The following is a 14,733-nucleotide window of genomic DNA, read 5'->3' as shown; positions in this document are numbered from 1 at the left end:
GCAAAACAGCTTCATTTCTTCCCAGTTGCCCAGGTGTACGATGCTCTTTCCCACCTCACGTCTTTCCACATCTTCAATGCACTTCCTCCAGGCTCCCACACCCACACACCTGCAGACACTTACACCCCTGTGAGCAGATGCTCAGCCTCTCTCTCTCTCGCAGCTCTCAGCTACAAGGAATCGGGCCAAAGTACAAGCCAGGGAGGATAGGAAGTGGCGGTGACCTGGCAATGAAGGCCTGGGTCTTCCCTGAACCTGAGCGCTCATGGTAAAAGAACAGTAACCGTAATGGGAAGCAGCTAACATTCTGAGTGCTCACTATGTGCCCAACACTGTTATATGCACTTTACTCATGTTTTCGTTTCAGCCTCACAACAACACTATGAGGTTGAGAAATTTCATGACAGAGGAAACTGACCAAAAACAAAAAACACTTTGCTGAGAGGTTAGGGGAAAAAATCTTGCACAAGGACCCACAGCTAAGAGGTAGAGCTGGGACACACACGAAGGCAGGTGGGCACCAGAGCGCTTTATTATACTAACAGGTGTTTGGTCAGCTCAATTTAGAGGTGAAATACCAGGACAAGACTGATGACCTGTTGCAAGTATTACGGAAAGATCAAGGAGACAAGGCAGCTGACATCCATCCAGTGCTTTGCAGGGAGATCACTCAACGGCAATCGCAAGGCTTTGCAGGAGATTCCTGGCACAGCAGGAATACTATGTCAGCACCTCAGCTCACAAAGGAACTGAATTCTATCAACTCCCCTTAGAGGACCCAGCCCTGAGGAGACTCATAACTAAGCCAGAATGCAAACTTACTAAGTTACAATGAGAAAAAACTATAACTTGGAAGAAAACCAAAACACTCAGTGTCTGCAGTGCAATTCACCCTCTTCTTCGATGGCAAAATCTACATGGGAAACCAAGTCACCACCAGCATGTTGCTTGGTAAACACTAAGGCCCAGCACTAAGGTAGTTAGATGCCACAAGTCATAAAGACCTGAAAGAATGGTAATATAAATATCAAGACCAATCATCCTGGGTTCTCCGGGACAGTCTTGATCTCCAGTACCCTATTTATAATCAGACTGTACACTGTGAGCAACTATTTCCAATAGATGATCATCCCTGACAGGATAGTGCTATCTACTCTCCAACTTCCTCATTTTCAAGCTCTATGTAGATCACTCCTTTCCAATAACATACTTACCTCAAAAATCAATATAATCTGTGTAGTTTCCTTTTATTATAATCACACTCTGGATTTGAGAAAACACCCTTATCTGATGGGTTCAAGAAACACACAGGTCTGTCTAACTTGGAAATAGCTTCCTCTTGTTATATACCACATTAACAAACCAGGCGTAGGTAATCATCATCAGGTTTATGATGACTCTCTGACCTTCAATTTCAGACACTGATGCTTTTTAATTTTTGTCCCAAACTCTGCATACGAAACCCTTTCAGAATAACTAGCGACTTGACTTGCATCATCTGGGGAAAAGGAGGGCATTAATCCAGATCAGGGGCTAGGGTAGGAGATTTCCAGGAGGGGATGAGCTGTTCCCAGGGAAAAGAAGGAGGTCAAGGTTTACTCAGCAGCTATACTCTCATCTGGTTTATGGACTGAAATTTGGAGACAGTTTTCATTTGAAAAAGGGTTCTGCTTTTTAAAAGTTTGCAAACCACTGATCTGGATGGTCTTCCAAGGTCTCTTCCAAGTGTTAAATAATGTTTTTGATTTTTAAAATTCTTTTATTCAACAAACACTTGGAAAGTGCCTTACTACATGACAAGACTCTGTGCTGGGCATGGTGTTTACAATAGTGAACAGCTTGCTAATAAATGCAGACTCTGCCCTCAGAAGACCTACTATTTTTTTGTTTTTGTTTTTTTTAAAGAAATTGAAGGGTGATGTAAATATATGTCCACAGGCAGAGTCACCAAAAACTCTAATTTATGTTTCCTCAAGAGTTAAAATAAAATCCAAGATTTCTGAAACTCAGCCGGTACACGTTTCTTCCATGGACATTGGTTCAAGTATGCCTTCTCCTCGGCCCAATGCTCAGAAGACGTAGGCTGAATAATGCAGACAAAACCAGTTATAAATTAAAAAATCAAACTGGATTTTATTAAAATATACATAAATAATCCTCATTTTTCTTTATCTTATCAGTTTGGGGAAGTTACGGGGAAATTAGGTGAAAAGTAGTAGTACTGGTGTAGAGAAACGATGGCCGAAAGGGAGTCAGTGAACCTGTACTCCAGCCCAGATCGTCTGAGAACGGCATTTAGTGTCATGTCCTCAGCTACAGAATGAGGTGGCTGGAAGACATGTTATCTGGGGTCAACTGGAGCCCTAAAACTCTACTGTCCTGATTCTATAATTAGGAGCAAATGTTATATATTAACTATATATAGCAGGTACTCACAATGAAAAGTAAAGAAACGCTGAACTCATAGGAAGACTTTTAAAGAAGACAAGAAAAACAGAAGTTGGCTGCTTAAAAAAATGCATTGATGTTACAGTTTTATTCACACTAATTAGAATATATACACAAAAAATGTGTATCATAAGTTGCTTTCAAAAAATTCTATGTTCCATGAGAACTATGTAAACAGTGTAAAATGTTTCTACTGCATAACAAAAGAAAATTCAGCATTCCTATGTAGTATTAGGAAAATATTTAAGATAATCTGAAGTTATAGTAAAACAAAGTGAAATATTACAGAACAGTCTTTTCATGAAGTAGATTTATAGTCTAGAAGCAATACATTTCATACTTTCAAACACTTTGGTATAAGTAAAATTAATACAAAGCAAAAAGAACAACTCTACTTTGGTTCTCACATTCATTGGAACTTCAGCAATGAGGCGACTGCACAGTTACCTTAGATGACAAACCGGAAAAGCGCTCATTTGCTCCCCTCTCCTGGTAGAAATGGACGTGCTGGGAGAATGCTTCCTAGGGCTGCTGCGCAGGAAGGAGCCTTTCACTCTCTTCCACAACTACGCTCTCAGCTACAGCTTGAAAGGCTTCATAACAACCTCAGATTCAACTTGGAACAAGTGCTCGTGGTTACTTCCTCTTAACAAATACAAATGATCCCGCATTAACGCAGTCAGAACTACAATTTACATTTAAAGTAGAACATAAATTTTTTAAAAGTCATATTACTATAGTTTCTCAAGAAGTCCATACTTGAATAAAAGAACATACTACATCAATTAAAAAAATATGCAAGTTTAATAGCCCACTGACAATAATTTTTTAAGAAACAGAACAACTGTCTGCATGCTACAAATATTTCTTCATTGATATCACACATTACTTTGACAACTATAAAACTAAACTGATCTGAGGAATTTTTAATTGCATAATTCTTGTGATTACATTTCTCATCTATACTGTCCAAATGTAGTACTGATTTTTTCATTGTCTTTTTGTTCAGTATGTTTTCTTTCAAATGAATCCCTACATCTGAGAATTACATCTCAGCAACTGTCGATGAATCAATACTCTGTGACCCATCACAGGAGCAAGCTGGGAATGTCCTCTGGGGATCTTCTCAGCAATGTAATTTATACTGCAACTTTCTGGAAAGACAAGCAAGTCTTTAAAAGAAAAAAAGAATCCTTGGTGAACTTCACAAACTTACAGCAATAATATAATAATGCATTGTTATTTTTTTCTGAAGTAAAACAACACACTGTGAAGTGCTCAACTTTACTAAACAAACCCTGTAAACCACCTCCGCAGAACACACCCCGTGAGCACAAGTCCCCAGGCCTCAGACAGGCCTCCGGAGGGACAAGTGCAGCAGGGAGCAGCCACGGAGACTGACTAGCATGATAATCTTCATAAGAAAACGAGCACAGAAAGCAAAAGACCAAATTTTTGTCAGGTTAATCTGAGGCTTTTTAAAGAACAATTCTAAAAAGGACTAAAGGAGATACACATAAAAGAATTATCCAGCAAAACTGATCTATGCTTGAATGAATCACGTATAGAACTGTTAATATTTCAAATTAATTATTTTATCATATTAGTACAGTATTAGGAACTTAAATTCTTGACTAAGTTTTACAACCAAGTATAAGAAGAAATATAACAATGAACACTGAACAAATTATGTCTGAAATGAAAGGTTCTTAGTTTTTCATATTAGGTGATGCTAAAATCCTGGGACTACATTGTTTGGGTTTTGCTTATTTTATGGAGAGAGTATGTCAGGGGAAATTAAATCATTTCAAAATTCATTTGGAATAATAGCCAAGACTATGCTATACTTAAAAACTTGCACTGTCAGACAGTAAAAACTATAAAGTGACAATTAATAAAATACCATATTTCACTGACTCTAATACACCATCAACTGCAAGGCACACCATTATTTTATGGACCATGCAAAGAAAAGATGCCCAGGATAGGGAGTCTAAAAGGAGACAGACTCACAAAAAGTGAGGTCACTGAACGGCTACAGCCTCAGTGAGGGGTAAATAAAATAACCCTTCTCACAGAAGCGACGGCAAAGAAGTTGGCACACCTCTTCCTTGACAGTGGGAAGAGACCCACAAATTTCGTGGTCTGAATTCGCACTACCAGTGCAGTCCAGGAAAATCTCAAGCAGAGAAACTAGCTGAAGCAGACGCAGGTTGGTAGTGCCCCCTAGTGACTGGCAGAAGAAAATACAAATCACCTTGGGAAGAACTCAACTTCCATCCAGGCAACAGGTGATTTTAAGGTGCACTCCAAATTTAAAGATGCTAAAAAGTGGAAAATATATGACTTGAAATCAGTGAAATATGGTAGATAAATAAGTTAACATAAGAGATGTCAGAAAGCCCAGAAAACAAATATTGGTCATATGATAAAAAATGTCAAATAATAGCATATAATAAAAACACCAAACCAACAACAAAAGGGTACATTATTCAATATACGGTACAGGCAAAAAAGATTATTTAAGAAAAAAGTTCAATCCTTTTCTATGCTGTATTCTTCTAAACTGAAGTCAAATGAAAAACAAAACCATTTAAAAACAAAAAGAAAATAAATGTAATTACCTAAATAATAATTTATCTTAAAAGACTGGCCGACATATTTTAAAAACATGCTCTCCACACCACCACCCCCGAATCCAAAGCATAAGCAAAAATAAAAGGCAAATGTCAAACTGGAAAAAAAATATTAGCAATGATAAAGGTTCATATCCTTAAGTATCATAATTATAAATCAATAACAAACAAAAATACCCTATTTTCTAAGGTTTCTCTATGAGGCACTATTATTGTATAATTTTTTAAATTGCTTTTTAAGCACACAGAGTATTTATTTAGCAGAATGTAACACCCCACACCGGATCCTATGACACACCAATGCCCTGCGCTGCCTCAGCGACCCCACCTCGCGCCTCTCACCCCAACCTTCGGCTCACTCTTCTCTCCTGGAATTCTCCGACCTCATCCTACCACTGACCTCTCGCTTTTTTCACCCTCCATCACCTCCCCTCAGCTCCCTTGTCTTTCTCTTCCTGTCTTACTCACCTGGCAAAACCCTAATCCTAGCAAACCCAAATATCTGCTTACTCTGAACCTCACCCAAGTAGCGGCAGGTGGCCAGAGAAGTCAGGCAACTGCGCTCACTGTACTCACTTCAAATTTACGACCAAACATCAAATGCACCTGCAATCCGATCCTACCACACTCTGCTGGTCAACTCCCTTCCCCTCACTCTGAGATGAGTATCATTCTGCTCCTCTCTCCTCACATCTCCCACAAGCCCGGGACTGGTGACCTTCCTCTCACACACTTCAGAGAGGAAGCTGAAGTAACCAGAGAACCTCCCTCTTCTCACCACCAATTTCACCCACCTATCACTGTCTGTCCCCACACTCTGCCCTCCTCCACTACCAGGAAAGATGCATCCCTGCTCCTTTTCTAAGGCTGAACCCTTCCCTTTGCCCTGGCCCTAGCCCGCATTGTCTTTGCAAGTATTTCCTCCAATAATTATCCCTTTTTGCTCTTGCATTATCAATTTCTCCCTCAATAATGGATCACTGTCATCAGCAAACAAACACACCTTAGTATCACGAAATGTCCCTCTCTTATTTCTATTACTCTTCACAGTAAAATTGTTTCCTCTCTGACCCCTTACCCCGCCTCAACCCACTTCCCCTCTGCCATGACATTAAAATAGCTTTGCTCAAGGTCACCAATGATGTCCTACGTCCTCCTCAAGCCAATGGCCAACTCTCGGTCCTCCTCTTACTCGACCTCTCAGCAGCATCTGACCTGGCTGATGGCTCACTCCTTGAAGTAGTCTTCTCTCAGCTTCCCTGAGATCACAAGCCCCTGGATTTTCTTTCACTTCCTTGGCTCCTCCTTCTGCACAGAACCCCTCTCTTCTCCACCTACACACTCCTCCTAGGTGATCTCACCCGGCGTGTGGCTTCACGTGGCAAGTACATGCTGATGAGGCTACGGTTATTATCTTTAGCTCTGAGCTTTCCTCTGAGCTTCAGACCAACATCATCAACTACTGACTTGACAAAACACAACTACTGATTCCAAATCCCCTTCATTCCCCCAAAGCCCTGCTCCCTCCACATGCCCTCCCAGGAAAAGGTGCCACCATCCCCCGAGTTGCTCACATCAAAATCCCACGAGTCATCCTTAACTCTTCTTTCCCTCATACCCCAAAATGAATTGCTCAGTAAGTCCGAAACAATTCTACCTCCAAAACAGACCTGAATTCAACCATCTTGGACCATTCTACCACTACACCCCTAGTCAGAGTCACGACTAGCCTCTTAACTCTTCTCCCTTCCTCCACCTTTGCCCAACAGCCCACCCTCCACCCAGCACCCAGAGCAATCTTTCTAAAGTACAGACCAAATCACCTCACTCCTCTTCTTAAAGACCTCCACTGTTTCCATTACACTTAGAGCAAAATGCAAATACCTTACCAGATCCCTCATAAGCAGGCCCACCCCCCTCTCTGACTCACCTCCTTCCACCCTCCCCTTCAGCATTGCCCTCTGGCTACACTGGTCTGCTTTCTGTCCCTCAAACACAACACGCCTGCTCCCATCTCACTACCGACCGTTGCAGCTGCCCTTCTTTCCACTTGGATTGTTCTCCCCATATCTTGAGATGTCCACCTCCTTCTCAGCCTTCACATTTTGACGCCAATGTCACCAACTCAGCAAGGCCTTCCCTAGAAGCAACCCTGTCACTCTCCACATCTTCCTATTTTATCTTCTCCACAGAACCTATCAATATCTGAAATTCACTTGCGTAGTAAAGTACAGGTTTACTGTCAATCTTCTCCCAGTAGAAGATAACTTAAGTTCCTTAAATGTGAGAATGCAATCTTGTTTACCACTTATCCGCAGCATGAAAACTGACGCCTGGCACATGGCAGGTCCTGAATAAATATGTGTCAACCAACTGAATGACTATTATATAACTGAAAATCTGGACTGTGGTAGCTTTTGACGCTACATTTAGTTTATTTTAATAATGTAATATCAGAAATGGTGGGGGTCAGCCCCTGTGGCCTAGTGGTTAAGTTCGGCACACTCTGCTTTGGCGGCCAGGGTTCAGTTCCCAAGTGCAGACCTACACCACTTGTCTATCAGTGGCCATGAAGGTGGCTCACACACAAAACAGAGGAAGATTGGCAACAGACGCTAGCTCAGGGCCCATCTTGCTCAGCAAAACAAAAAATGCTGAGAATTGATAAAATGGCATCAAGAGTGTGATTATAAAATAGCTTTTTAGACCTCTTACCTACTCTTATTGACTAAGACTCCTTAATATACATTAGGAAATTATCTAAATGTCCATTAACAGGAAACTGGCTAAATAAGACAGGATAGAGCCATACAATGGATTACTACGTAACCATTAAAGACAATGAAAAAGATCTACACAAGCTAATACGGAAAGCTGTGCAAGCTATATGGCTGATCAAAAACATCAAGTTGCAGAACAGTACATTCAATGAGATCTCTCTGTTTTAATATGCATACATATTTGATTGGATATGCCCAGGAAAACTTCTCTAAGGAAATCCTACTAAAAGTGGTTCTCTCTCCAAAATAAGAAGGTGGAGGCTGAACTTATCATATATTATTAGAAAATCAAAAAGTTACAGGAACTACTTTTGATTTTAGCAATTGAGAGCTCACTAATTTATATTTTACTCTTTCAAAGGCTAAAGCTAAATTTCTAACGTTTCAAAAAACACATCACCTATTTTTTAAAGTGATGCATAATCTAGTGAGGAAAAATAGGTAGCAGGTGTCTCAGGAGAACAGTCAGCAATATAGAGCGTGGCCGACTTGCAGGATTGCTCATTCATCATAGGTTTCCCCTTCCACATTCCTTCCTTCTATAAAAAGACTGGGAATGCTTAAAACAAAACTTTTATAATCTTTCATGCAATTTGGGGTTGGGGGAGACATGGGACATAGGCTTACTCAACAGGCATGAGTGAATTCTTTGACATGCTTTTGCTTTCCTAATTAAAAGGGATAGACATACTGATACTGCTCTTTCCCCCCTTATTCATGCTTTGACTGTAGATATGATGTCTGGAACTATTGGAGCCATCCTGTAACTATGAGGCAGCAAGAGCCAAGATGCAGGTGAAGAGATGCAAACAACTTGGTTGTCTGGGGGCATCATTCAATAGACGAGCCCATCCAGTTACATAAGGAAAACAAACCTCTATTTGTTTAAGGTAACGTTAGTTGAGTTCTGTTACCTACAACCAAAGGAATTCCTAACTGATATTCCTAGGAGTCTATTTTAAAAAGAAACTGAGGGGGCCGGGCCGGTGGCGCAAGCAGTTAAGTGTGCATGCTCCACTGCGACAGCCCGAGGTTCGCCGTTTGGATCCCAGGCGCGCACCGACGCACTGATTGGCAAGCCACGCTGTGGCAGCGTCCCATATAAAGTGGAGGAAGACAAGCACGGATGTTAGCCCAGGACCAGTCTTCCTCAGCAAAAAAAAAAAAAAAAAAGAGGAAGATTGGCAGATGTTAGCACAGGGCTGATCTCCTCACAAAAAAAAAACAAAACGGAAAATAAAAGAACTCAAATTCTATGCAGACTAGAAAGAAGATTGTTTAACAAGTCAGAAATGTAGACTGCAAACCAATTCCCTTCTTTAATGTCTCTATTCTAAATTTTTTAAAAAAAGCACTCAGAGGAAACGGAAAAAAGAAAATTATAGTCAATAACACCTCCATAAAAAAGACTTCAGAATGAAACATTTAGAATTTATACACAGGGCCAGCCCCGTGGCTTAGCGGTTAAGTGCGTGCGCTCTGCTGCTGGTGGCCTGGGTTCGGATCCCAGGTGCGCACTGACGCACCGCTTCTCTGGCCATGCTGAGGCCGTGTCCCACATACAGCAACTGGAAGGATGTGCAGCTATGACATACAACTATCTACTGGGGCTTTGGCGGAAAATAAATAAATAAATAAAATCTTTAAAAAAAAAAAAAAGAATTTATACACAAAATAAAGATAAACTCACAGAGTGAAACTGAAGTCCAATCAATGCTGGGGCTGTTCTGGACTAATGTTCATTGTTCGATAAATTTCTTTAAGTAATAACAGGGCAGTATCTTCAGATTCCCTATCAAAAAGAAAAGAACGTTTACTTAAGAGACAATTAGTAGAAATTAACTTCTATGCATAAAGGTGGAAAACACAGCTTTTATTCTATTCGACTCTACCTAAGGAGGGCATTAATGAAAAGAAGTGTAATCTCAGAGCTGTCCTTACAAATTGGATGGATACCATTCAGCTCCAAAATAGCCGTGTTGCAATTCTCCTTGGTGACAGGGGGATATATGAAAGGATGGCTTTTCAAAGTCCCTACCACTCCCATCCTGCGAAAACCATCCTACAAAAACAGTGTGCAGAGGCCGGCCCCATGATGTAGTGGTTAAGTATGGCATATTTCGCTTCGGCGGCCCAGGTTCATGGGTTCGGATCCCAGGTGTGGACCTAGACCACTCGTCAGCCACGATGTGGCAGTAACCCACATATAAAGTAGAGGAAGACTGGCACAGATATTAGCTTAGGGTTAATCTTCCTCAAGCAAAAAAATGAGGAAGATTGGCAACAGGTGTTAGCTCAGAGTAATCTTCCTCAGGAAAAGAAAACAAAAACAAAACAGTGTGCAAGTACCAAAGGCCTTTAAAGGCAGATGACATACTGCCATCTTCTGGAAACTAAATTAAAGGAGGGAAATACTGATTTTGAGTATATGGGCATTCAAATTAATATTCCATAACAAATGATAAATCAGCAAAAGAGTCACTAAATCTGCTGTATGTGCTAGCACCTAAAGGCCATGTGAATGTTATCAAAGATGAGAACACTTACCAATAGCATAAGTGACTCTGAAGAGCAAAAAGATATTCATTAAAACTCTCTATTGGCTTTTCTTGAAGAACGTAGTCAATTCGACGGCCTCCGTTTAGCATTCCAACCTTTCCTAAGTAGTCCTCATCCTTGGAAAAATCTGGACTTTCAACAATCTTTTCTGCTAGAATTTAAACCATTTCAATGTCAAAGTCAATCACTTAATCATTATCCTTTGACTTTAGCTGACTCTCTGGGCTCAATGAGAATATTGCTTGACACACGTAGCAACCTGAGGAGCTACCAGGCTCACTTCCCATTCCTCCAAAGAGCCAAGGGAAGAGGGGCTGGTTACTCGAGAGAGAGGAGAAAGAGCCAACGAGCTGACAGAAGTTTTGAAGAAAAGGGGTGAGAGAGCATTGTAGAAAGAAAGGAAATAGAATTAGAATCTGAAAAAGTCAAAAACATCAAGGCACAATGACCTGACATTGCCTGTAACGTCTATAACGGACACAGTTCAACAACAGCATCAAGATCATTTCTCAGAGTGGGTCTTTAGAATGCCTGAATACAAACTTGGTCCTCAACTCTGACACTCCACTCTGGTTTCTGAATCTCAGCAAAACTTTAAGATTACAGAGTAAAAAGTTCAGTAACTTATCAGGCAAAAACCTAGTAAAAAAGGATGACATGCATTTCGAAATAAAGATTATCACAACAGATTTTGCTTCACAGGAAGAGCCTCTACATTTTAACAAAAAAGACTAGAATGGAAAAGCATCATTAAATAATTTATAAGCGTGATATTCACAAATAACATTTGTACTGGAAAATGCCTCAAATATCAACTTTACCTTCAACTACTCGCTTTTCTTCTTCTTCTCTGATCTGACTGGCTACCTTCTCTAACTCTTCTTGCAACTGAGGTGAAGAGGTATGAGCACGGGCAAACTCATGCAACGTCTGCCAAGCACTTTTCAGAGAGCTAATGAAGCCCTGCTTCAAATCAGATCCCATACGCGAGAGACTTTCTTTCAACTCTACAGAGATGAAGATGACACATCAAGTTATTAGTCACTGGGTAAAATTCTGCACCACAAAAATTAAAACAAAAGTTAACACTATTCTCAGACAGGATAAGACCTCTTATTCCTCTCTTAAATGTCAAATATATGGAGTTTCTCAGCCAAGAACTCGCAACATGTTAAAATGTTTTGAGGAGTCGTATTCTGTCATTTTTTTAACAACTAAACTTGAGCCAGCCAAAACCTATAAATTTCCTCCCTCCAAAAAAAAGAGTTGAAATACTATAAAAATGTAAGTGGGGTTACATTCCCACCCCATTCATGTGGGGTTTTTTTAATGTAAGTTAAAATATGGGCCCAAGATTAAAAAGATGACTTTTTCTATTCTGTAACGTGGAATTGTTTTGAGAATTTGAGATTCTGAAATAACCACAATTTAAACTTCTAATTTAAAAATGAAGAAACTCCTGCCCCTTCACCTTTTCTACTTTTGTCTAATAAATCATATTTGAATTCAAGGTCTTTGAGCATCAAATTTCTCATTTTAACTTCAAAAAAGTCAAGTATTTTTAAAAAGCATGATGTAAACAAAAAAGAAAAAAAAAAAAACACTTTAAATAAGAGAGCATGACCACTTTTCCTGCTCTTCTCCTTTGTACTCCCATCCCTCCCACCCAACATTGTCAACTGGCATAAGAGAAACCTAAACTCCACTTGGAATTATTATCAATCCATTCTGTTTAATGAATTTTTTAAATAGAAAAAGTTTGTCTAGTTAGCAAGGAAATAACAGCTCACTTGACTTAGCATCAAATTTATTTCTTGATGGTTTGGTCATTAGTTCAAATGTTATTCTGCTTTCCAATTCCAAAAATTATAAACAAATCCTGTCAAAATCTATGCATCTCATCACTTTATTACCAACTTCCCCCATTCCTAATTATCTCAACAATTAGAAGGTTATCAAGGAGAAAGTCATCATGGAGAAGGAACTCATTCATAACTTTCTTTATAGCTCCTCCAAATATTCAGTAAACAGGTTCTGAACATAGTAAGCACTTAAATAACATTAATTCTGTCAGAATAGACTTTGTGTTAAAATTTTCATAATTCATGACAAATGACAGATTACAAAATGATAGGAAGGAAACAAGTTTTTATAGTATTTGCTCTTTACCTAAATGAAGTCTTTTTCTGCCTTTGTGATGTGGAATGAGAACTGCTTTTAGATCCAAATCTGGAACAATCATAGGTTCTAATCTATAGGCCACTGGATCAAGCTATGAATAGAAGAATTGGAAATTTATGAAAAGCTGTTTTATTTTGAGTTACATATCTTAGTTGGGTGAGAAAAGGGATAACTGGCAAACCAGAGATTTTGATTTTTTTTTTCACACGTTATTCAAATACCAGTGATTTACAACACGACTTTCAAGTTTGTGAATAAAATTACTTTCCAAGTAAAGCAATAGAATTATTTCCTTGAACAAAGGCTTTCTGGTAGAAAAACTTATTGGAAAGTATCAGACTGTATCTATTAGGACAGAGAGCTGAGTTGTACAGAATCAAAATCAGTATTAATTCCTAAGAAATACTCTGAGAATCTATTAGCATGAAGAGGACAGGCGTTTCACCTTCTTCAAAACAGGAAGTAAATGCAATTCACTCACTGGATGATAAATATTGAAGAACCCTTTACAGGTGGGAAGCCTGTAGTTCTCATCTATCCTGTCCACTCCTCGAATAGTCAGAAACATACCAATTGGAGACCCCAAGGCAAAGAAAATCTCTGGTTCAAAGTCTAATGAGCTGTAAATAATAGACACCTAGAAAGAATCAAAAAACAATAAAAGATGGTTATTCCAATGTCACATAATTCAAAATTCCAAAGTTCAAGCTGGAACTGCACTTAATTAAAAGCATCCCAACACAGATGATGCCCCTCAAGGTGTGGCTTAGGATGCTTATAATCACTGTCATGGACAGCTGCTCCTAGCTTTAAAGGATTAAAAAATTTCTCTTTAAAATCTTTACAGATTATTACATCCTCTGGCTATACTTTTACTTGTTGTATAGCATAATATATACAGTAAATAGCAAGTATTATATTTATTATAGTTATAAATGTGATTAAAACTGCAGATTCTAAATCAAACTGCCTGGGTTTGAATCCTGGCTCCACTCCTTACTGTGTGACCTTGGGCAAGTTTCTTAACCTCTCTTGCCTCAGCCTCACTTTCCTCATCTATAAAATGGGGATCATAACAATGCCAAACTCATAATGTGATTGAAAAATAAATAACCTAATCCACATAAAGTGCTTAGCACAGAGCTTGGCATATTTTAAGCATTTAAAGACTGTTACTTCTATTATAACTACCATCCTCATTTGTTAAGGTAAGTTTCTTTCCATTAGAAAAATGATTTGTCCCAAAAGAGCCTGGGTTTGGGGGCAGCTTGCATGCAGCCTCTCAGCTCACTGAGAACTGCCTAGAGTAAGAGAAAGCACCGACAGTCGTATAGCACTCTGCAGTTTACAAAGCTCTTTCGTTTGCTGCTCAGTGGCAGCGTGTGTCTTCATCATTTTAGTATCCTGAGAGCGAAGAACAACGAATGACACAATTCAAGTGCTCAGTAGAGGTCCACTGAAAGAGGGAGGTACGGCAAGAATCATCATGTCCACTTCTCACGTGAAGGCAGTAATGCTCAGATAGGTGACATCCCTTACCCAAGAGCACACAGCAGTGAGGGGCAGAATGAGGACTGCTAATTCCAAATCCAATGCTCTTTCTACTACACTAGGCTGATCTTTTTTTTTTTGGTGAGGAAGATTGGCTCTGAGCTAACATCCGTGCCGATCTTCCTCCATTTTTGTATGTGGGACGTCACCACAGCGTTGCTTGACAAGCAGTGCAAAGGTCTGGGCCCGGGATCCAAACCTGCGAACCCCAGGCCACCAAAGTGGAGCACACGAGCTTAACAACTATGCCAGCAGGCCGGCCCCTAGGCTGCCGTTTCTAACAAAGTCTAGACTTCACATCCCTTGGCTTGCCCTTATACTAGCAAATTCAATAGTTTCTGCAACTGATGAGGGCCACATAGGAGATGCTCTCAAGATTATGCATTTTCCCCCAGCTTCAGAAAAAAAAAACTTAAGAAAACTTACAAACTGAAAAAAATATTTACAACATATATGACAAAGGGCTAATATCCTTAATATATAAAGAATTCTTAAATATCAGTAAAGAAAAAAGGAACTCAATAGAAAAAGAGGTAAAACTAGCACTTCACAAAAGAAAAATGCCTAAAAACCGTATG

General features: G+C 39.6%; 1 protein-coding gene across 3 annotated transcripts in view; it reads right to left on the bottom strand.

The window, feature by feature from the left end:
• Nucleotides 1-2,505: 2,505 nt before the first annotated feature.
• SEC23IP (SEC23 interacting protein) overlaps nt 2,506-14,733 on the bottom strand; it is a 42,991-nt gene continuing 30,763 nt past the window's right edge. The window contains exons 14-19 of one of the 3 annotated variants that reach the window (XM_087432711.1): nt 13,086-13,241; nt 12,593-12,695; nt 11,245-11,430; nt 10,412-10,574; nt 9,555-9,656; nt 2,506-3,620 (exon numbers count right to left, since the gene is read on the bottom strand). In XM_087432711.1, the coding sequence (XP_087288837.1) occupies nt 9,575-9,656; nt 10,412-10,574; nt 11,245-11,430; nt 12,593-12,695; nt 13,086-13,241 (690 nt within the window). In that variant the 3' untranslated portion in view covers nt 2,506-3,620; nt 9,555-9,574. The remainder of the gene's footprint in view (nt 3,621-9,554; nt 9,657-10,411; nt 10,575-11,244; nt 11,431-12,592; nt 12,696-13,085; nt 13,242-14,733) is intronic. The other 2 variants (XM_014785792.2, XM_087432712.1) reach the window with 2 other exon arrangements.

Source organism: Ceratotherium simum, chromosome 6, assembly GCF_057802395.1.
Source record: "Ceratotherium simum simum isolate JZ-2026a chromosome 6, ASM5780239v1, whole genome shotgun sequence".
NCBI lineage: Eukaryota > Metazoa > Chordata > Mammalia > Perissodactyla > Rhinocerotidae > Ceratotherium > Ceratotherium simum.
The sequence above is the reverse complement of the archived record's forward strand: the minus strand, read 5'-3'. Positions and strand labels throughout refer to the sequence as shown.